This window comes from Limtongia smithiae, assembly GCF_038497785.1.
Source record: "Limtongia smithiae strain NRRL Y-17922 unplaced genomic scaffold V1518scaffold_11, whole genome shotgun sequence".
Classification (NCBI taxonomy): domain Eukaryota; kingdom Fungi; phylum Ascomycota; class Lipomycetes; order Lipomycetales; family Lipomycetaceae; genus Limtongia; species Limtongia smithiae.
Genome location: NW_027117632.1, coordinates 322348 through 343268, shown reverse-complemented (window position 1 = coordinate 343268; position 20921 = coordinate 322348). Strand labels below are relative to the sequence as shown.

The window sequence follows — 20921 nt, the reverse complement described above, 5'->3', positions numbered from 1 at the left end:
AATACTAATACCAACTCCCTGGAGACAGAGTTTTACGTCTGGCCTACAAAATGCACAAGAGCAGCTACAAGGCCAACTATCGCAGCTCCGGTGGCTGCGGACACCGTTGACCACACAGCCAAATCTATGCGCGTACTTGAGTAGACCGCGTCGGCTGGGATACTAGCACCAGACATGTCGCTTCCAATAAATATGCCGCGGAAAAGCGAGATCAGATCGGTAAAGGAATGGATGACCATAGTGTGTCTTGATGAGAATGCGGAAGGAGTAGGAGAGGATGCAGCTGCAGCGACAGGCACCGGAGAAGCTGCGACAGACTGAGACTCTGGAACCGTAGCCGGTTCTGCAGCTTGCTTGCCCAATAGCAAGTTCTGAATCTCGGTCCGTGTTAGAAGTCGTTCGTCGTCGATGATGGTCTGCACTTTCTCTTCAAAGCTGCCAATCAATCTCCTTCTTTTCCATGGCTCGAGACCCAATTGAACGACGACGAACAATAACACGTTAATTCCCATAAGAGCCCATGTCCCGTAAGTCGACGCACGTCGAATTTTGTCGGACCAGATCTGCTCCTCGTGGTACCGTGCGAGAATGGCCCGTCCGAGCTCGGCCTGCGTGTCGTCCGCAACATGCTCGGCGCGAGTGAGGCGCTCGTGGGTCTGCGCTTCAGCTTGTTCGTTGGCGTGGTCAGACCGGTATAACTCCGTGAAGCGCTCGAGGTCTTCGGGTGTCCATGCGTGTTTTCGCTGAAGTAATTCGTTGACTTCCCGTTGCGACCCGGAACGCCGGGCTATGGCGGATGCGTAGGCGTCCTTAGCTTCCTTGACCTCGGCGCGGGCTTCGGTGAGCGATCTCTCTGCAACACATTAGTACCCGCATATGTGAGCGTTGTATACCAGAACATATTCTCACCTTGTGCCTCAATAGCCCGTTTTAGGCGTTCAATACCGGTATATCCAGTCACATCATTTAGCGTCTGTCCCGCGCTGAATAGCGCAGCCTGTAGCGAATCCAGCTTTGATGACAGCTCTTTGGCAAAGTTTGACCGTCTAGCTTCGATTTGAGAAGGCAAGGGGCCGACATCCTCGGCCGTTGGTGTCGCATGCACACTCTCTGTTGACTCGTCAGCATATCCGAGAGGGTCTTTGGTCTTCTTCGTTGTCTGTCCGGCCGTCGTGCCGGGAGTAGCTGGCGAGGTCGATGCGGACACGAATGCTTGAGCATCGCTGGTCTCTTTGATCTGAAGCTGCCGGCTTGTCATGAACCTGGCGACAAGTAGCCCATGCACATCGGTACCTCTGCGCACGCTACTCCTGTCATATTGCCGTGGTCGTCGTCCGCAGCCGTGGTACTGTCGCGCAGTAATTGCCGAGAACGGCGCCCTGAGCCCGCTGCCTCGCATTATGGCGCCCTTCAGTCCGGTCGCCGAGCAACTCATTTGTATTTTCGCCTCAAAATGAGAATAAACAAAATTGAAGTCGTCCCCAGTATCTCGGGACGGTCCTCGAGTTAAGTGTCCGTGACGGGTGCTGATGCGTTCTGCGCCGGAATCGTGCTGTAGGTTCTCGGAAGCTAGGACGGCGAACGGTCGTTGTTATCCCTGCACTGCAATATGCGTCATTTCATGTTTTATTTGCGCAAAATTGTGAGATTTATGCAGGGGAATATCTGTTACTTGCTGATTTGACCTCGTTGCCTTCCTTCCAGGCGCATGTGCTTCTACTTCTGACAATATGCGCTATGCACCTGTAACGAGCTCTGTAGTTGCGAAGAACAAGTTCACACTGCATCTCCTACAAAGGGCATGCAGTTGCACGTTCTGTCTCCCGCCGGACCGGCCAGAAATCAAATAAGTTTGGAGTTGTGAACTTTAGAGCGATACCCAGCCACAGCAGCTCACCAAACATCTTGACCGGCTTTGTATGATTCTCATTTAATGTGAGGGACACTATTTCAACCCGATTTGAGTTTTCTGAATCCGTTGCTCTGCAACAGCGAGTTGGATGGCTAAAAACTCGCTGTTGCGGACCAGTTTCAGGGGTCAACTTTAACCGCATAAAATTCAGATTTGCAAATTACAACTGCAAATCAGGTCGTCTACCATATGCTGGTGATGGCTATGACCGTAAGTAGTAAACATTGAGCAGACTAGTTATATCTATGATTTGTCGGTACAGAGAGCTAGTGAAGCATACATACCATATGTATTGCAATGTCGACTATTATCTGGCCGGCTTGATTTGATCGTTGCAGAAGAATAGAACAGTGATGTCCGACATGACAAGGTCATACCATGAGAGACTCATTACTATCTCTATATCAATCGCCATATACTAGTTTGCGAATCTCTGACAACAATTCCGTAATACATACCGGCGAAGGTATATCACAGAACGGGAGATCAAGCGTCATAACTATGCAAATTAGAAACAGCAAATATTCAGATATCTTAGCACGTTGCAACAAGGGAGTGTCCATGGTACATCAGTACTAGCCATAAATATGATTTAGTCATAAATCGCTAACGATATGGCCTCGCAGATACACAGCCGGTGAATGGAGAGCAAGCATGTTCAGAAATCAGTTTGACCCAAGGCGCCAAAAATTAAAAAATAGAATTTGATCCAGCCACTTTATATCCTCTGCTATTATTTCGAGTCCCCAATTTGCCGTCCTTCGTAGCTGTCTCCGAGCTAGCTAGTGTAGTAATGGCACGCCCTACGTGATTCTTACATCTCTTTATGTCGTTCATCATAGCTCTGTTTGATATGTTCGATGTCTCTCGTCGTCAGAGGTCGTAGGAGCATTCACATGAATTACCTGTGTACTACTCTGTATTAGCGGCGAAGGGATATGGATTGAAAATTATTAACACCATGTCGTTGTACCTAACTCGCCTCGTGAATCACATCGGTAGATGCAGATTTTTTCATATTATCCAAAATCATATTCAACGTGATTGACGAAATTAGCACACATAGCCGCTAAGAAGTTCGAGAGCCATACAGATTCGTGTGAGCGGAGTGACACGTTGGGATGCTCCGACGGAGAACAAGCATAACACACCTTCCACAGCAAAATAATGATAAGTCGCTAATTATTTGTCAGTGCGTCTCTGCAAAGCAAGTCATATTATTGGTGGCAGTTTTGATGATAAGCAAGCAGTACTTGAACGTAGAGATCATGGAAGACCAACTTGTTCCGGTTGATTAGCATGGGACTTGGGTTTGGGAGTTGAGGATTTTGAAGTTCTGTCTTCAGAGAGGAGTCGTCGAACTTGTGAACGCTAGCCGACGGTTTTCAAGTCTTCGGACCACACGAAGCAGTACACAGCTAAACGAAGTTTGACCAGCGAAAAAAAGGCATACAGGCATATTCACAATGTCGTGCCCTCATATTTCGATCCGACTTTCCCCTCCGACGGCTTCGCAGCAAGTTCACAAAGAGGACTGCACACAATGCTTCGACTCTCCTGTACGTACGACGCTTCGGTGATCTTGCTGTGAGATTTGCTGATTTCCTCGGGATATAGGACAAGCCATGGGGCGTTGATGTTTGCTTATCTTGCTTTAATGGTGGTTGCAACTCTCCAGATCGCCACCACGCGCTACAACACTATCAGCTTAGCGATCATCCACTCGTGCTGAACGTTCGGCGTACCCCGAAGCCCCGAAGCGAGGTATGGTCGATATTCTACAGGCAATACGGATATAGAAACTTATGTGGCTACCAAGAGACAGGAATCGCCAGCAAAAATAGTGAAGCTGTCAATTCCGGACGAGTCTGACGAAATGAAATATGAAATTCACACCTCGGTGAAATGTCTTGCATGCGGTGGGCTAGAGCTCGACAAGGAATCGCCAGAAGTAAGATTCTCTACGCATTACACTCTTTTTAAAGCAATCACTAATGTTGGTGTATTTTAGCTGTCGCGCGTTGTGCAAGGTGTCATGACTTCTCTCTCGTCGAGACAGCAGTCAGAGGTGAAGGCGTGGGAAGAAGAGATTCTTCCTTGCGAGCATACTTTGTGTTTGGAGCAGGATATTGCCATGGTCTTGGCGGACCAACGTATGTGTAACCACTGCAAATATCACAGCAGGATCAGGCTACTGACGCGCAACTACAGAATTGGCCCACTGTTCGAAGTGCGAGTTACAGGGAAACCTATGGCTTTGCTTGAAGTGCGGTAACTTGGGCTGTGGCAGACAGCAGTTTGGCGGAGTTGGTGGTAACGGTCACGGTCTCTCGCACTTTGATGAGACCCTTCATCCGGTTTCTGTAAAGCTTGGTAGCATCACGCCTGATGGCACAGCCGGTAAGACGAACATTTTAGACACGAATGACGTAGCCACTAATCTCGTATAGACGTATACTGCTATCTCTGCAACGAGGAGCGGCAAGATCCCGACTTGGCGGAGCATCTGTCCCATTGGGGAATCAAAATTTCCGAGCGCCAGAAGGTCGAGAAGAGCTTAACCGAGCTGGTGAGTACACAATATATGGACAAGGTGCAATATTTGCTAACAATTCACAGCAACTGGAGCAAAACATGAAATGGGAATTCAGCATGACGGACGACAAGGGCGACGAGCTGAAGCCACTATACGGCGCTGGCTTTACTGGTCTCAAGAATCTCGGCAATTCATGCTATCTAGCATCTGTTCTTCAGTGTCTCTTTGCGCTGCCAGTTTTCCAGAAGCGATACTACTTTGAAGACGGCGATATGCCACTGACTTTGGAACCAGCTCTGGACTTTGAAACGCAGATGCGCAAGCTTGCAGACGGGTTGCTGTCTGGCCGTTACTCAGTCCCTCCGCAGGCAGATGCGCTGGATAGATCACAGCAAGGAATTCCGCCGTCCATGTTCAAATCCTTGGTTGGCAAAAATCACGCCGAGTTTTCTACTATGCGGCAGCAGGATGCTTTCGAGTTTTTGACCTACCTCTTTGAGTTCATCACCCGTGCTCAGCACAAGACGCCAAGTGTCCCCAATCCGACCTCTGATTTTCGGTTCGCGACAGAGCAGAGACTGGAGTGTCTAGCCTGCCACGGAGTCAGCTACAAGGCTGTCAGCCAAGACAGTATGTCGATTACTGTCCCAGTTCGAAGATTACCAAAGGCGTCGCCGGACGACAAAGACACCTTTGAAAGTGTTACGTTGCACGAATGCATGGATATGTTTACGCAACCCGAGGAGATTCAGTATACGTGCCAATCATGCGGCTCGCGAGACGGCGCTACGACGCGCACCTTATTCAAGACCTTCCCGAACGTCTTGGTTGTCAACGCACGCCGATTCGAGCTCGTTAACTGGGTCCCCACGAAGCTTGATGTGCCGGTTGTTGTGAGCGATCAGCCGTTTTCATTGGACAAGTATGTCGCGAAGGGTTTGCAGCCGGACGAGATGCCGCTTCCAGAGGAGAATGGATCATCGTCGGCCGGATCCGCGAGTAAGTTCACCGCGAACGAGGGCATCATGTCGATGCTGGAAGGCATGGGGTTTCCTCCAGCCCGGTGCGAGAAGGCTTTGTACTTCACCGGCAACTCTGATCCCGAATCGGCTACGACGTGGCTGTTCGAGCATATGGACGACGCAGATATTGACGAGCCGCTCCAGCTGGAGTCAGGCTCTGCGCAGAACGGCGCGTCGGACGAAGTTTCTGCCGACTCTATCGCTATGCTTAGTGACATGGGATTCACGGAAGCGCAGGCTAAGAAAGCGCTGAAGGAGACTGGACAGGATATGGAGCGCGCGGTAGAGTGGCTTTTCAGTCATCCCGACGACGACGGCAGTGAATCTTCGCCAACAGCTCTGACCACCAGCAGCAGTACTGATCTCCCTGGCGACAGCGCTCTACCAGCTACGTTCAAGCTGCAAAGCATCATCTGCCACAAAGGCAGTAGTGTGCATGCGGGTCACTACGTTGCATTCATTCGAAAGCTGATTGAGAACGAGGACGCGTGGGTGTTGTATAATGACGAAAAAGTCGTGCGCGGTGGGGAGGCAGACGAGATGAAGAAGTTTGCATATGTGTACTTTTTTGAGCGCATGAAGGAGTAGCTAGGTGCGGGTTGTGGTGTTAAGTTTGTGCTGTAGTCGGTTGGGCGTGTATGTGTTAGATTGTATAGTGTAATTTTGTCGCTGTTGCAAGAAGTCTCTATATTGCGAGACGTGCAGGTTGCGGCGCGGGAGGAACCAACCCTGCATTCCCCACAGGGAGCCCGCGTTGTGCATCGGGCAAGAACGCGGCCGTTAATAGTTTAGCGCGGGAACCCCTGAATCGAACGTCGAATGTGTGAGTTGGGAGCTGCGAGTAACGTAGGGATCACAGTCCTCAAACCAGTGCAGCGAATCCCATGCTCAGAGGAGCCAGAAAAATATTGATTGTTATAAAGCAGTTGCTACATGGAATTCGACTTTTAAGCTTGAAAATGTGGTATAAATGCGTAGTGCAACGTGAGTTGCTTTGTGTGCGCTCATGTAACTTCCACTCGCAGTTCCCAAGTGCACTCTCCTCTCCTCGCATCACGACGAACACATCCACAACTCCATCCCCACAACCTTCTCTAATTACTCTACCGCAATGCTTGTTACCGAATCCTTTCAAGATGTGCAAACATCCTACGGCACCACGATGCGAATGTACATCTATCACCCCACCGTGCCTGGATATCCCAAAGCCAAGTTCCCCGCAGTCGTGGTGTACTCGGAGATCTATCAAGGTAAGCCGCCAATTGCGTATCTATAGGTGTGCATGTGAGGTGTGGTTTTTTGCTAATCTATTGGCTTAGTGACTGGTATGAACACTGTGGTCGATAATGGGATGGTGGTGGTGGTTGGTAACGAGTGCGAGCACTGACGGAGGGGTAAGGTCCGGTGGCTCGGTTTGCCAGGAACATCGCCGCGCAGGGCTATATCGTCGCCGCGCCGTGTGTATACCACAACTTCACAAGTACGTCTTTATCCTAAGCCTTTACCTGTCAAGAATCGCTAACCGCATGCGCAAGGCTTCGAACCGCTTGCCTACGACACGGAGGGCACTGACAAGGGCAACCTCTACAAGATCGAGAAACCGCTTGAATCCTACGACGAAGACAACACGCTCGCGGTTGACTATCTTGTATCGCTGCCCACATGCACCGGCCGCGTCGGTGCGACGGGTATGTGTCTTGGCGGCCATATTGCGTACCGTGCCGCTTTTGATAAGCGCGTCAAGGCTGCTGTATGCTTCTTTGGCACGGATATTCACTCGGCGACGCTGGGGAAGGGGATGCATGATGACTCGTTGAAGAGGGCGGGGGATATTAAGGGCGAGCTTATAATGGTGGGTTAATCTCTGGAGAGGAAGTATGAAGTCGTTGTGCTCATGCGATCTAGATCTTTGGCACGCTTGATCCGCACGTCCCTCTAGCCGGTCGTGATCTTATCCGCAAGACTCTCTTTGAAAATAACGTCTTCTTCTCGTTCTTTGAAGTCGCTGGAGCACAGGTTCGTTATCCCCACAGTCATAGTCGCTGTGTGTCTTACTAACAATGCAGCACGCGTTCGTCCGTGACGAAAACTCCAAGGGCCGCTACGACGCCGCGGTTACACGCATCGGCATGAGCATGCTGTTCGAGCTCTTTGAGCGTCGCTTGAAACTCGATCTCGGCGAGAACGATGGACTTGTCACCGAGGTTGAAGATGTGTGCTAATTCGACACTCTCACACAACCGCCGGGGTGACAGCCACAAGATTTGGATAATAAAAGCTTTAATCAATTCGAGCCAACGAACAACAACTGCTTTTATGCACAGCACAAAAATACTTCACGCCGGCTGCTTTAGCGGCTTGAAATCTGTGATCATATCCGGAGGCAGCATCGCGCGCTGCTGCTCTGTTTTGACGGCTACCATCTCGGCCTGTTCATTACTTTTCACGTTGTCGTGTATCCGCATATGCCTCATAAGCTGATCATGCCGTAAAAATTCCTTGCCGCACCCTGGCGCGCTGCACTTAAACCTGCGGTCCGCCGTGTGCGTGCGCATGTGTTTCGCAAGATTCGACGACTCTGAAAACGACTTGTTGCAACCAGGCCACTTGCACTTGAGCGGCTTCTCACCCGTATGCGTGCGCAAGTGGACGCTTAGCGCTGTACTGGCGGCAAAGCGCTTGCCGCACACTTTGCAGCTGTACGGCTTCTCCCCCGAGTGCACGCGCATGTGCTGCGTGAGCACGAGTTGCTCCGCGAAACGATGTCCGCAGACGGTGCACTCGAACGGCCGGTTACGCGTGTGAATTTGCAGATGGCGCACCATTTTCTGGCGCTGTTGGAACGGTCGCGTGTTGCGGTCGCAGCCGTGCCACATGCACGTGTATTCCTGCTTGCGCGCGCCGACATGTGACTCGATGATGTGCTCGGAGAGCGTCTGTGTGGAGTCGAAGACGTGGTTGCAGACGACGCCGTCGGTGACCCAGAGGCATTTGCTCTCCGCAGGCTCGTCCTGGTCGTTGCTATGATGGTGGTGATGGTGGGCGTGGTTCGGGGCGAATGCTTCGTGGCTGTGGACGTGGGAAATATGCTGCTGATCATGGTGAGGGTGGTGGTGATGGGTGTGCGTATGGTGCGTCGTGACGGAGACCGCCGGTACCGGCGTAGATACCTGCGACGGCTGTTCTTGAGGAATATGGTCCTGCACGACGTGAGAGACGAGACTTCCCGAGTCGCCAGTCGCAAAATGGCACTCGTCCCAGCGACACTGCAGCATCGGCATGGATAAGCCTGATAGATGACCGAGAAGGTGTGCGTCCACAGCGGCAGTCGAGGCGACCGCGTAAGTGTCGGAGCACTGGTTCCATTGGCACTGGATGACGTTGTCCATCGGCATGGAGGTGGGTAGGTCGGGAAGCTCAGTCGAGGTTGGTGCGGAAATAGAAGGCGCAGAAAATGGAGGAGACATCATGTGGTCGTTTTTGATGTGGTCGAGTAGAGCGTCAAGTTCTTCGGCAGTGACTTGACATGAATCCCACTGGCACGATAGCGGCATGGCATGGTGATTGACGTCCTCGCTGATGCTCGTCTCTGCCATCGGGACCATCGTCGCTAAATGCATATTTTCAGGCGCCGCGGGTTCTTGGCTACTTATCAGGCTTGCTTGTGCACGTTCTTGTTCCTGTAGCTGCTGCAAGTGCCGCCGTCGCTGCTCTTGCTGCTCACTCTCACGTAACTGGTGCTCCAAAAACGCTATATGCGAAGTACGCAAGTGCTCGTCCAAATCCGCGGGAGATGTAAATGAAAAGGTGCAGTCGTCACCCCAATGGCATATCTTCCTCTTCGTACCCACTTTCGCGGCAACAGCCGGCTCGTCGCCGACAGCTTCGTCAGCATCCCCCCCGGACATCGTCGACGATGGCGACGAGCACGACGAGCAACACGAAGTCGGGGACGTACATGCCTGAGGACACGAGGGCCCGCATGCGTCGTGGTAGTCATCCCATGCGCAGTACGGAGCGGACGGAAGGCCGCAGTCTGGCAACTCGCACGGGACTATGTCGCACGGTGTGCCTGCGACCGTAGGCGGTGCGGAGGAAGATGCGGTAGAGTCGCTCGAGCAGGATGGGTCCTGCTGTTCGTGGCAGTCAGCGCAGGCGCTGAGCTGCTGCCCGTTTGGACCGAACGCGCAGCTCTCATCCGTGCACGGGGTGTCGTCGAAGCAGCAGCAGCACTCAGCGCAGATACCAGTGACAGTGGACTCGTCCAGATGGTTGTCAAAGTGCGCCACGACGTCGGGCTTCAAGAGCGTGGCTGGACCTGCGGAGGGCGCCACTGGGAGCAAGTGCGGGGGGGAGTGGGTGGGGCTCATGGCGGCGGCGATGGAGGGCGAGGCGGGCGGACGGCTGGACTAGCACATGCAGAGGAAAAGAAGGAGGAGAAAAGAGGCGACGACGGTGAGGCCAATGGAATCAGAAAGGCACAGACACGACAGTGCGCGCAGAAGGCAGGTCGGTATGGCGCACGCAAGCAAGAGCAAAATCTCTAACAAGTAGGTCCACAACCAACGTCTTTTTCGCCACGCACCACAGGCTGCTCCTGGTCCTGTGTTAGCCCTACAGTCTCCCGCCTCCCAAATACAATACTGACCCTTGAGCACGTTAGCTAGTCCTGGTTTTCGGTCTCTTGCGGTGCGCTGTCCCGGCGGGCTTATCTGTGAGGAAGCCGCGCGGGACCTTGAGGGTTATGCGCCGCGCAGCGGGTTAGGGCTCAGCGCGGGGCGCTGCCCCTCTGGCCACCCACACAGCGCACTGCCATTCACAACGCCGGCAATACACAACACTGTGCTATAATCACGCTATATCAGGACTCACAGGAGGCATACCAAAAACACTATTGCTCACAATATTCTATGTCTAAACACTCAAGCCCAGATAATTACAGATACACAAAAATCAATCTCGTCAAAGCCGCCAAAAACTCCAATGCCCAAAATTCACTAGGGTCTACTCGCCATCCAAATACATAGTAGTATCACAGCTCACATATCTCGCCCAGCGAGTATGTCACCATCACCATTGCCCGGGATCGAATTTCCGCTGGTGGCCCGCTATTGACTGGCACAGGCTACTCGTCATCTGCGAAATCGACGTCAGCGTTTTCAGCAGCAGCTCGTCCCTGTGCCGCTGCTCCTCCACCGAGCGCTTGTACAACGCCACAAACTCCTGTAGGATGTGTTGTGTTCCTTGTGTCTGCGGACTGCCAGAGTCCTGGAAGGATGCCGACGAGGGCATGCTCATGCCAGAGGAGTGGCTCATCACTTCCGGAAGTGCGCTTGGGAGTGAAGAGAAGTCGCTGCCCAATATTGGATCATGGTGCTTGTCGTTGCTCATCTTCGTCATGTCGTCACCAACACTAAAAGAATCGTGAGAGATGTGCGGAATACTATTCTCCGAGTCGATTCGGCGTCGTTTGCCGAACTGAGCCGGCATTTCATTCGGAGAGACGGAGATGTCATCCAGCGGGGTTGTTACTACGCTTCTGAGTAGCGCATGCGATCCAAACGCCATTTCGTTGATCTGATCCCCCAGATTCACATGACTGCCGTTCTGCGATTGCGGGTCAAAAGTCTGCAGGGACGATGCCATGTCCAGATCGGGGAAATTCGACAACGGCATTAAATACGACGGAGAATCCAACGACATCTGTTGTGCATAGCTCGGCTGCATGAATACGTTTCGTTCAGACGAAGCACCCGATATGTCGCAGCTAACTGACCGCGGCATGAGCTGTGGACGAAGCTGGTTCGCCGCGAGCTGAGCTGGCACAGATTTGTGTATTGTCGGGAGTGGCGGCTGCTGTGAGAGACTCTGGCGCTCTAACGGCGAGAGTGGGGTGTGCAACTGGCTTGTCGTGCTCGGTGTCGGTGAAATGGGTAAATTCAGCGACGGCACGGAGGAGTCGGTGTGAGCGCGGGGTGGCTGCTGCGGCCTCGCTAATGAGGCAGTGTCGGTCTTGAGCGCGATCTGGAACGTCTGCAATAACGGCGGCTCGGCGACGTCGACGGATGAGTGAGGTGGCGACTGAGGCAGGTTATCGATGCGCAGAGCGACCGGAAACACTGATCTCATGTCGTTTCCTTCGAGAACAGATTCGAGGGTCTGGAACACTAGCAGCGAGATCGGGGTCGATACGACGGTGAGCGCGAACAGAACACTAAACTAAAAAATATGCATACCATAGATCGTGTGAGAAAGCGGCGTTGCTCTTTGGGACGCAATGTCCACCAGTTGACGCCTTCGGATGCCTCGTATAAATTGCCGCTCTGGTATTCCTTGATCCGGCGATACGTCTGAGTCAAAAAGCCGAATTTCTCATGTAACGATTTCGGCGTGCGATGTACGTTGAGTGCCGACTTAACGAATTCAGCGTGTACGCGCTCAAACAAGTTTTCGGTAGTCTCCATCTTTTCGTGCGAACTTGCAGAGAGGCGAGAGTGCGGGCGCTTGCACTTCTTGTACGCCGCGATCAACGTGAGGATATCCTGATCTGTCCACACGCGGCTGGCCATGAGGTCCGGCGTGCGTGTGTTTGTGGTGATGCCAGCTACCATCTCAGATGGGTCGTCGACAAGACCGGACATGGGCGACTCGGCGGTGGAGGAGGCATCAGACTGATTGACAGGAAGGATGGACGTGGGCTGGAGCAGGTGCTGCTGCAGCGGCGCGGAGTCTTGCTGAAGGATCATTGCCGCGTAATGGGCATTGACCGCGGGCGGACGGACGACCGGCGGAACGTGGGTCGCGAGATCGCGGGCAGGCCGGTGTGATCAGGACGGGAGTGAGGATCGCGTGTGGAGGGAGTGGGAGGTGGGCGGAGCGGGACGGCGGAGAAGCGTGGCGCTGGGGCTCGGCGCCGGAGGTACGCACCCCTCTCACGTGATTGTCAGCAATTGCATTCGGTCTTTCCTGACGATGCCTGTTCGTGCTGTTCGCGCCTTTGAGCAGTCGGCGTCATAATCGAATAAGCGGGGGATACAGGCCAGTTCTTCGTGCCTCTTCCGCCGTCTGCGTAGGTCTGTCGTCACCAGCTCGCTCTGGGCGGCCTCAGGACGCCCGCCGCCGGGCCCCGTGCGGCGCGTGCCAGAGCCGAAGGGTCCCAGCAGCGCGGCCGTCGCAGTCTTTTAATCCGTACCGTCACCCACACACCGTTAGTTGCCCTCCACTCACACAAGTACAACAATGGTTGAGACAATCGCCTGGACAATCTCCCAGTGGCTTGAGGCACAGCGAGCCTCCACTTCCGAGGAGGGCCTGGCACGCATCGTCGCTCATGTCGCCACGTTCAAGAAGGGCGACGTCGCTTTCATCGAGATTGCCTCCCCCGAGTTCCTTGCAGAGCAGTGGAAGCAGCTCCAGGCTATTCCCGATGCCAAGGTTAGTATTGAATGTTGTTTGCAGTGTGCGCTGGCTAATCGCTGCAGTCGCTCCCTCTCTACGGTGTGCCCTTCGCGCCAAAAGATAACATGGACGTTGCTGGCCTTCCGACCACTGTCGCCTGCCCTGCGTTCAAGTACGAGCCCACGGTTGACGCCGTCGTTGTGGCGACCATCAAGTCTGCCGGTGCCATTCCTGTGTGCAAGACCAACCTCGACCAGTTCGCGACCGGTCTCGTTGGCACCAGATCCCCATACGGTGCCGTGCCGTCGGCCTTCAACGATGCATACTGCTCCGGCGGCTCCTCGTCCGGCTCAGCCAACATCGCGGCCCGCGGTCTTGTCCCGTTCTCACTCGGCACCGACACCGCCGGCTCCGGTCGCGTGCCTGCCATGCACAATAACCTCATCGGTCTCAAGCCCACCCGCGGCGCGTTCAGTACGACGGGCGTGGTTCCAGCTTGCCGCGACCTTGACTGCGTGTCCGTGTTTGCGCAGAACCTGCCTGACGCCAAGACGGTATTCGACGTCGCTGCGCAGTACGACGCTACCGACTCCTACGCGCGTCCCCTCCCCGAGGTCATGCCCGCGTCGTTCGGCCCCAAGCCGCGCTTTGCCATCCCCGACGTGCCCAAGTGGTTCGACGACACCCAGAACATGCCGCTGTGGGCGAAGGCCGTCGAGGAGTACACCGCCGCGGGCGTCGAGCTCGTGCCCTGCGACTTCACTCCCATGTACAAGCTTGGCGCGTGTCTGTACGAGGGACCTTGGGTCGCCGAGCGCTATACCGTCGTGCGCAAGCTCATCGAGTCTAACCCCGAGTCCATGGACCCTAGCGTGCGCGGTATCATCCTGCAAGCGAGCAAGTTCTCCGCCGCGGACTTCTTCGACTGGGAGCACAAACGCAAGGATCTCGTGCGCGAAATCGAGGTCAAGTTCGCTGGATTCGACGGCTTTCTCGTGCCGACCGCGCCGCTGTCGCCCAAAATTGTCGAGATCCAGGCCGACCCCGTCGCGAGGAACTCGCTACAAGGCACCTACACGAACTTTGTTAACTTCGCCGACTACGCCGCGCTCGCCGTCCCTGCCGGCTTCCGCGAAGACGGCATGCCGTTCGGCGTCACGCTCGTCGGCCGCAAGTATACAGACTACGAGCTGCTGGAGGTCGCGCAAAAGGTGCTCAGCACAAAGTCGCGCCCGCTTGGCAACACTGGTAAGATGTCTGTGCCTTCCGTGACCGACGTTGTGTTTTAAGCGCGCTACTTGACGAACTGTGACGACACGCTACGATAAAGACATATCCACGCCATTTCTGCTGGTCCTATATGTATATAGAAAAGAAACGATGAGCTTCCGCGGAAGGGGGAGGAGATAAGGGCGAAGAGCACCGATAAATAAACCTTAAGCACTCCGGAGTTCGGCGACCAACTAACTGCAGTAGTCCTGTATTCACCATCACCACCGCGGCACCGACGAAGCAGGCAGAATAAGAACATAGAGCGGCCGAAGAGCATCATGCTTACTGGCGACATCAAGGGCTCATCTCCCGAGCCCGACGTGCCGCGGACGCGCGCAAGCCGTGAAGTCGCGTGAACGGGGTGCGGCGCAGCAGCAGCAGCAGCAGCGCGCGGGCCTGCGACAGCGTAGCACTTCTTCATCGCCAGCCAACGAGCGCGCCCGCATTACTTGCCCCTTCCCCAGTCGCCTCTTCTCCTCTCGTACAGCACTCCTTCTCTCCCACTATGGCGTTTTTCGATGCAGACAGCATGGCGAGTCCGTTCCGCATTGTCAACCTCGTCGTCGGCGCGCTCATGGTACATTCATGCTGCTTCTTCTTGTTGCCTCGCGCAGGTCGTTCATTGCTAACGCGCCTCGGTGTATCGCAGATTCTGGGCGGAATATCCTCGTTCTTCCCTCTATCATTGTACGTTTTTTCAGTTGTGCACAAGTTGACTGTTCGTCGACGCTAACTGCTCGTCGCACAGTCAAAGCGTAATTATCGCACTGTACATTATCCTCCTCGGTGCCCTGGTCGTCACAGCCGGCATGTAGCCTTTCACTCTTTTATGATGTGTTGTCGCCATTGACTAATTAACGTGGTTGTTGCAGAATTCTCTTTGCCGTCACAGATCACCAAGTATGCGTCATTCCTGATGTCCTTTGTTGGCCGCGGTCTCTGTAAGTGATCCTCACTCAGTCAGCAATAACCCGATATCATCAAGCTAACCATGTGGGCGCAGTCTACATCTTCATGGGCGCGCTTATTCTTGCTCCTGGTGCGCTCCGTATCGTAGGCGGTGCCGTCATCATGCTGTACGTATCTCTGGCAGTTCAACCACAGCTCATGTGACGATCGCTAACTCTGACTCTGCAGCGTCGGCGCCATCTTCGTCGTCCTCGAGTTCACGCCCTCAATAGAGCCTCCGACAAACATGCGGGCCGGTGAGATTGGATACGAGCCAGCTGTCGGCGAGACGGTTTAAGTTACCACAAACTCGTCTTCAAAACTAGGTCGTCAGCCTATGTCCGCTGAGACTGGTATGTCGAGTGAGCATTATGCACTTGTGCAGTGGTGCTGACGCGCTACCGCGACGGCGATGTATGAATATGGCGGGAATCCACAGACTTTGCGTGTCCGAGTATATGTAAATTATGACCAGTTACTAACTGTTACTTTCTAACTATATTAGCGATAAATACACTTCCAATCTTGGCTGCTTTTGTGTGTTGGAACTCATCCACGATTGACAAACTTAACTTCCCAATTAACTAACTAGCGTAACAAAACAAATCTTCGAGATGCAAAACCAAAGGACAAAAGAACAGCTCCTGTATTTATGCGTCTAAGGCTGTCTGTACAGAACGATCTCGCTCTGCTTAAAGTATCTGCGCGCGTCCTCGTCGATAAGCACAAGCGATAAGAAAGTCCGGGTCGAGAACTTCTTGTTGACGTCTCTGTACGTCGGAGTCAGATCGAAACCGCCGAGAAAGAGTCGGATGGGGATGGTCTCGCCACGAACAGGCGCACCGTCCATGATCTCGAACCGCACGAGCGTTTCGCTCTCGTTGTACTGGTTAGGCGGCGCGCCAGTGGTCTCACGGCGTATGATCGAGAGCTCCATGTGCTTAATTTTCAACCTGACGAGTAAGAAGTAAATTCGCCCGACAATCACATCTTTAAGATGGTATCTTGATTTTGAGTACTCAAACTCAATGTGCAAGCAGTCCTCAATACCGACATCCATCTTGATAGACGCTACCGTGTCTGGCGGGATGACGAAAGAGTACACCCACAGGTCTTTCTCGCGGATAACGTCTGCCATTCGGCGGCCCACTGTCACGCGTAAAAAGTAACGCAAACGCACATTGATGCCATTGTAGCTTTCATACTGCTTCTCCACGTTTCGGAACTCGAACTCGTAGCTCTCCGGATGCTGTAGCTCGCCGGGCGCCGCGAGTTCTTGGCCGAGTGTTAAAAAGTCGTATGTGTTGCCTCTGTCTGAAAACATCTCTAAACTACAATTAGCAATCTATCGCACTCCCAAACAGAAAGGTACATACCAATGGTGCCAATGAACTGAATCTTGATGCCAATGTGCTCCAGCTTGCGTCCATCCTTTGGCCGCACCGTGACGGTGCCCTTCACAGTCTCGCCATCTAGATACAACGGCACCTTCTCCTTGCGGCGCTTATCAAGACGCACATCCACCCGCTTTCGCTGGTCCTCGCCGTCCAGGCGGATTTCAATGTCTAGAGGCGACTTGAAGAACAGAGCCATAGTATTCTAATATATCCCGCACCGCGCAGGCAATTCGTATCAATCCCGAGTGTACGCTGAAAGCAGTAAGTGATGCGTCGGTGTTCTTGGGTCTGAGAGTTCCAGTCGTATGGGACCTGGCTTGAAACTATGGTAGAGCCGTGCGTTCGGTTCGGTCGTGGGCTACGATATGCGCGGCGAAGTGAGATTGGAGGCCAGCCCAAACTCAACTGAGTGCACACGATGATAGCAAGATATGCATCACGTGACATTGCGTATTCGTGTTGAGTTTGTTGGTGAACACAATCTGGGGACTGCATGTCTTCCAAAGAGACGTTAAACAATTTTCTGGCTAATGGCAACTGCAGCTGATCGTGTGGGACAATAATGCTGTTAGGCTTGGGCCGAGCAATACACCTCGCGCAGCTAACAAAAGGAACTCGAGAAACCCTCAGAAAGTGAAGAAAATATGCAATCATCGTTGACAATAACTCAAACAGTGTGAATATGTCTTAGAACAATCATCAGCGGATTTCTCGTTGTTCTTGCTGCTGTATCTCGTGCGTGCACGGCTTGTCCTACGCAGAGGATGCTGCTGGCGGCTTCATTCGGCGGTTTCATAAAGAGAAGGAAAGAAGTGAATACTGAGTATATTGCAAGACTATTAAATCTCAGTCGAAAATGTGTGATATCAGAATCAGTCCGAGTTGATAAAGACCTTGCGCAGCAGGTTCGTTAGTGGGTGGAGAAGATGAAAACATTTTGTGGCCAAACACCGGCAGAGCTGGTTCTGAGCCGCACATACAAACTCTAAACCAGAGATGCTGAGCTCCGACTCAATGGCGTCGACGACATCGCGACGGCAAAGTCCAGCGTTGCCGTTACCAGCAATCTCGCTTTTCTTGATTCCCGAAGTCGCGCATGTGTTGGATAGAATTTTAAATGGATCTTCCAGGTCTGACGCACTCTGCACCGGTAAGTTGGTGTTGTGATCAGTTGAACGGACGAGGGGCTGCTAAACTGGGCTATTAGACCGTCCAAACGAACGTGGTGACACTGGGCTCTGAGTGCGAATGGCGATTTGAGGTCGGTCTGGATGAGACCGTGACTGTTAAGGTATGAAATACTCTGTAAGTTTGTCATGGTTCAATGTTAACAGATTGGTAGATCTTGAGGGGCAATGCCGAAATCTTTGGAACCGAGCTGGCCGTGCAACAAGTTTACAACTTCACTGGCACCAAGCTGAGCATATTCACATGGCGCGGCTGCAGTCTAGAATGGTCAGGTACCGTGCTAGCCGAGTATACATCCGACGAGTCCACAATGAGTTCGTACGCGAATCTACATTTCGCCCTTGAAAAGTTGCGCGTACAAGCGGGGGAGACAGACACGTTGTATCAGCAACTTATGCGCGATGGGAGAGTAAGCGCCCCAAATCCCAGTACACCGCAACAAGAAGGCGAAGGGCCTAAGGTTTTGGTTATTGGACCCCGAGGCTCGGGGAAGACAAGTCTCGCGAAGATCTTGACAGCTTACGCGGTGAAAATGGGACGCACGCCAATTGTCGCGAGCATAGATCCAAAGGAGCCTATGCTCAGTCTACCCGGCACGCTTTCAGCTGCATCCTTTTTTTCAATGTTGGATGTTGAGGAGGATAATACGTGGGGCTCAAGTTCGACGACCGGGCCGATGCATATTCCGCCTAAGAATCCCATTGTGTACTACTTTGGTTCGGACAGCCCGGTTGACAATTTGCGGTTCTATAAATCGCTTTTATCACGACTTTCACTAGCGGTATCGTCGAGATTAGCGTCAGATCACAAAGGTATGCGCGAATGCTAGTCGATTGAAGAGACATCTGCTAATGCTATGCAGCTCGCGTATCGGGAACCATCATCGACGCGGCAGGCATAATCGACCAAGCTAACGGCTACGACCTCATTGACAGCATAATATCCGAGTTCTCAGTCAACGTCGTCGTCACGATCGGCAGCGAGCGGTTATATAACGACCTTCTCAAGCGGTTTCAGTCACGGCGGCAGATTGCGGTGATCAAAGTCCAACGATCCGGCGGTGTCGTCGAACACGATGCTGCGTACACTCGAGCTATTCAGCAGCGCTTATTCAAACAGTATTTCTACGGAACACAGAAGACGACGTTGTCGGCATTTACAGTGACGGCCGATTTGGCGAGTGTGGTTGTGTATCGACGATCTGAGCGTATGTATATACGCGCACTGCCACTATTTATGTCCTACTAACTCGTGTTGCAGACTCAAATTTACTCAGTTCATCCGTGCTACCTGTCGGCTCAGACGCAACTACCACGCTTCCGCCTCTGATCAGTAAGCTCGAAGTCCTCCCCGGGCTGCAGAACTCTATATTAGCGCTGCTCTTTGCAACTCCGCGTGACAACGAGAGCGACGTTGCCGAATCAAGCGTCATGGGATTTGTGCACTTGTGAGTACCAAAACTGTCAGGTTGCTCTTGTATTGCCATGTCCTAACTGCCTTAGATTGGATGTCGACGAAACGAAGCGGAAGGTCAGGATACTAATGCCTATAAAGACGCGCATAACGCAACAGGTATTCCTCGCTGGACAGTACTACTATCTGGAATAGAATATATTATGTTAATGGCCAAGGAGAATCTAAGCTACATCTAATTATCCTGTACAAACACGAACCTGTAGATATGCACACGCGCAGAGCAAGAATCAAAATATCTAAAACTACAAAGTATTTTCGCAAGAGAATAGCACGAAACCTGAGAACAAACCTGGATCCGATAATAACCATGTAATGCCCAAACAAGAACAACAATAGTACATGTAAAAAAAATAAATGCAAAAGTGTCGCGATGATGATCATAAAAAGTACTCCGTCATAGTGTTTTGTTGTTGCGTCTCTCTATACTTTTCGTTCTCCGGCGCTGCGTCAAAGACGTTGAAAAATCGCTCACCGCTCTCGCTCACTTCGAGAACGGAGGCAAGGTTGCCACACCTGTAGCAGTAATTAGGTGCAGACCACACAGTAGACAACCGGTCGTCGAATAAAACTTGATACCCTTGTTCGCATAGTTGGTGAGCTCGTAATATGTGTACCATGTCGTTTACATGCAAGAACTTCCGAACAATCTCGGCACCAAATGTGTAGCCCGCCCCGCGAGTAGAAATCCCAAACTCTTCCTTTTCCGGATCTGGATCCGACCAAACCAAGTCGGCCATGGGACCTTCATGAGGGATCTCCCTGAACCGATCTACAACCTTGATCTGATCTATAGAATGCACATTCGGCGACAACCCTCCATGAATGCAAAATATCTGGTTGTCAATCACAACGGAGAGCGTCAGGTAGTCGAACATGTCAGTGAAGTAATGCCATACATTGCCGTTGCCGTACTTCGCCTTGCACTCAGTGTAAAATCCGTAGTTTTGTGAAATACCTCTTGACTCGTGATTGCCTCGCACTAAATACACACGATTTGGATAGCGAAGTTTAAGACATGTCAGCAAAGACATTGTTTCTATGCTGAAATATCCTCGATCAACATAATCGCCTATTCACTTGTGAGTAACTATGTACCGACCTGACCAAACACATGTACGCACCCAAAAACAAGTAATTAGTTTGGGGCGGAAATCCGCCGACTCTAAATAATTCTATCAGATCAAAAAATTGACTGCCGTATTGTCAGCACCTGATGTCATATGAAGATCACATGCCACTGTCACGACATACCCATGAATGTCGCCGACAACCGATACTGGCGCCTTGATATGGATGACGTTGCTTTCCTGTATCAACAGTTCCTTCGCCTTATTGCATAGCGCTTCAACGACGGCTTCGGCAAGAAGCTCGCGCCGGTATAACCGATCGATACAGCTATCTAAATCAATGTCTCCGCTAGCTAAGACGACATGATCAGTACTCATTGTGGTTCAGCAGTTGCACAGCGGATCGAATCCACACTTACTCATTATTTCCGAATATTGGAAGAGTAATAGATGCCCCTAGAAAATACTGTGCACTGCCTTTCAAGTAAGGCGACGACGAAACGAGACCATTCAAGAGGAGACGAAACAGGGTGATTGATCAGCAGTAGTCGTCTGCTCTCGACGTGTAGTGCTTTACTGCCTCTAAAAAATCAGGCGTCGCGTTGCTCTATTGAATGTGGAGATATGCGCGTAGACTTCTAGGAATGCGAGTGCGAGTGGGTCATGTGGAGTATAGAGTGCAGCAGCGGGGATCTAGACGATCGA

General features: G+C 52.4%; 10 protein-coding genes across 10 annotated transcripts; 5 read left to right on the top strand and 5 right to left on the bottom strand.

Annotated features, from left to right (window-relative positions):
- Positions 1-32: 32 nt before the first annotated feature.
- Positions 33-1258, bottom strand: V1518DRAFT_376752 (Mdm33 family-domain-containing protein; the record flags this gene model as incomplete). The annotated part of the gene is made up of 2 exons (XM_066901554.1): positions 33-853; positions 910-1258. The coding sequence occupies 2 exons, from the start codon at positions 1256-1258 to the stop codon at positions 33-35; spliced, it is 1170 nt and encodes a 389-aa protein (XP_066757904.1).
- Positions 1259-3264: 2006 nt separating this feature from the next.
- V1518DRAFT_421178 (uncharacterized protein) lies at positions 3265-6413 on the top strand. The gene is made up of 7 exons (XM_066905162.1): positions 3265-3471; positions 3530-3676; positions 3732-3863; positions 3924-4065; positions 4124-4312; positions 4363-4481; positions 4532-6413. Exons 1-7 carry the CDS (start codon positions 3379-3381, stop codon positions 6056-6058), a joined length of 2349 nt encoding a protein of 782 aa, XP_066757903.1. The 5' UTR covers positions 3265-3378; the 3' UTR covers positions 6059-6413.
- A 39-nt stretch (positions 6414-6452) lies between these two features.
- On the top strand, positions 6453-8045 carry V1518DRAFT_421176 (Alpha/Beta hydrolase protein). Its single transcript, XM_066905161.1, has 6 exons — positions 6453-6720; positions 6790-6795; positions 6870-6950; positions 7006-7322; positions 7376-7486; positions 7537-8045. Exons 1-6 carry the CDS (start codon positions 6582-6584, stop codon positions 7690-7692), a joined length of 810 nt encoding a protein of 269 aa, XP_066757902.1. The 5' UTR covers positions 6453-6581; the 3' UTR covers positions 7693-8045.
- V1518DRAFT_457310 (uncharacterized protein) lies at positions 7627-10240 on the bottom strand. Its single transcript, XM_066906571.1, has 2 exons — positions 10119-10240; positions 7627-10067 (listed from the first exon to the last, which is right to left on the bottom strand). Exon 2 carries the CDS (start codon positions 9838-9840, stop codon positions 7807-7809), a length of 2034 nt encoding a protein of 677 aa, XP_066757901.1. The 5' UTR covers positions 9841-10067; positions 10119-10240; the 3' UTR covers positions 7627-7806.
- A 98-nt stretch (positions 10241-10338) lies between these two features.
- V1518DRAFT_421170 (uncharacterized protein) lies at positions 10339-12345 on the bottom strand. The gene is made up of 2 exons (XM_066905160.1): positions 11708-12345; positions 10339-11657 (listed from the first exon to the last, which is right to left on the bottom strand). Exons 1-2 carry the CDS (start codon positions 12214-12216, stop codon positions 10541-10543), a joined length of 1626 nt encoding a protein of 541 aa, XP_066757900.1. The 5' UTR covers positions 12217-12345; the 3' UTR covers positions 10339-10540.
- V1518DRAFT_396868 (amidase signature domain-containing protein) lies at positions 12346-14318 on the top strand. The gene is made up of 2 exons (XM_066901820.1): positions 12346-12904; positions 12952-14318. The coding sequence occupies exons 1-2, from the start codon at positions 12710-12712 to the stop codon at positions 14155-14157; spliced, it is 1401 nt and encodes a 466-aa protein (XP_066757899.1). The 5' UTR covers positions 12346-12709; the 3' UTR covers positions 14158-14318.
- A 211-nt stretch (positions 14319-14529) lies between these two features.
- On the top strand, positions 14530-15651 carry V1518DRAFT_421166 (Golgi apparatus membrane protein TVP15). Its single transcript, XM_066905159.1, has 6 exons — positions 14530-14717; positions 14790-14827; positions 14889-14947; positions 15013-15081; positions 15144-15216; positions 15278-15651. Exons 1-6 carry the CDS (start codon positions 14646-14648, stop codon positions 15384-15386), a joined length of 420 nt encoding a protein of 139 aa, XP_066757898.1. The 5' UTR covers positions 14530-14645; the 3' UTR covers positions 15387-15651.
- V1518DRAFT_396864 (vacuolar protein sorting-associated protein 26-domain-containing protein) lies at positions 15537-16857 on the bottom strand. The gene is made up of 2 exons (XM_066901819.1): positions 16465-16857; positions 15537-16414 (listed from the first exon to the last, which is right to left on the bottom strand). Exons 1-2 carry the CDS (start codon positions 16679-16681, stop codon positions 15747-15749), a joined length of 885 nt encoding a protein of 294 aa, XP_066757897.1. The 5' UTR covers positions 16682-16857; the 3' UTR covers positions 15537-15746.
- Positions 16858-17482: 625 nt separating this feature from the next.
- Positions 17483-19390, top strand: V1518DRAFT_421161 (Pre-mRNA cleavage complex II protein Clp1-domain-containing protein). Its single transcript, XM_066905158.1, has 6 exons — positions 17483-17635; positions 17693-17776; positions 17828-18485; positions 18536-18880; positions 18934-19120; positions 19176-19390. The coding sequence occupies exons 1-6, from the start codon at positions 17603-17605 to the stop codon at positions 19279-19281; spliced, it is 1413 nt and encodes a 470-aa protein (XP_066757896.1). The 5' UTR covers positions 17483-17602; the 3' UTR covers positions 19282-19390.
- On the bottom strand, positions 19266-20899 carry V1518DRAFT_421157 (Metallo-dependent phosphatase-like protein). The gene is made up of 4 exons (XM_066905157.1): positions 20636-20899; positions 20401-20569; positions 20271-20341; positions 19266-20218 (listed from the first exon to the last, which is right to left on the bottom strand). The coding sequence occupies exons 1-4, from the start codon at positions 20637-20639 to the stop codon at positions 19527-19529; spliced, it is 936 nt and encodes a 311-aa protein (XP_066757895.1). The 5' UTR covers positions 20640-20899; the 3' UTR covers positions 19266-19526.
- Between the last annotated feature and the right edge of the window lie 22 nt (positions 20900-20921).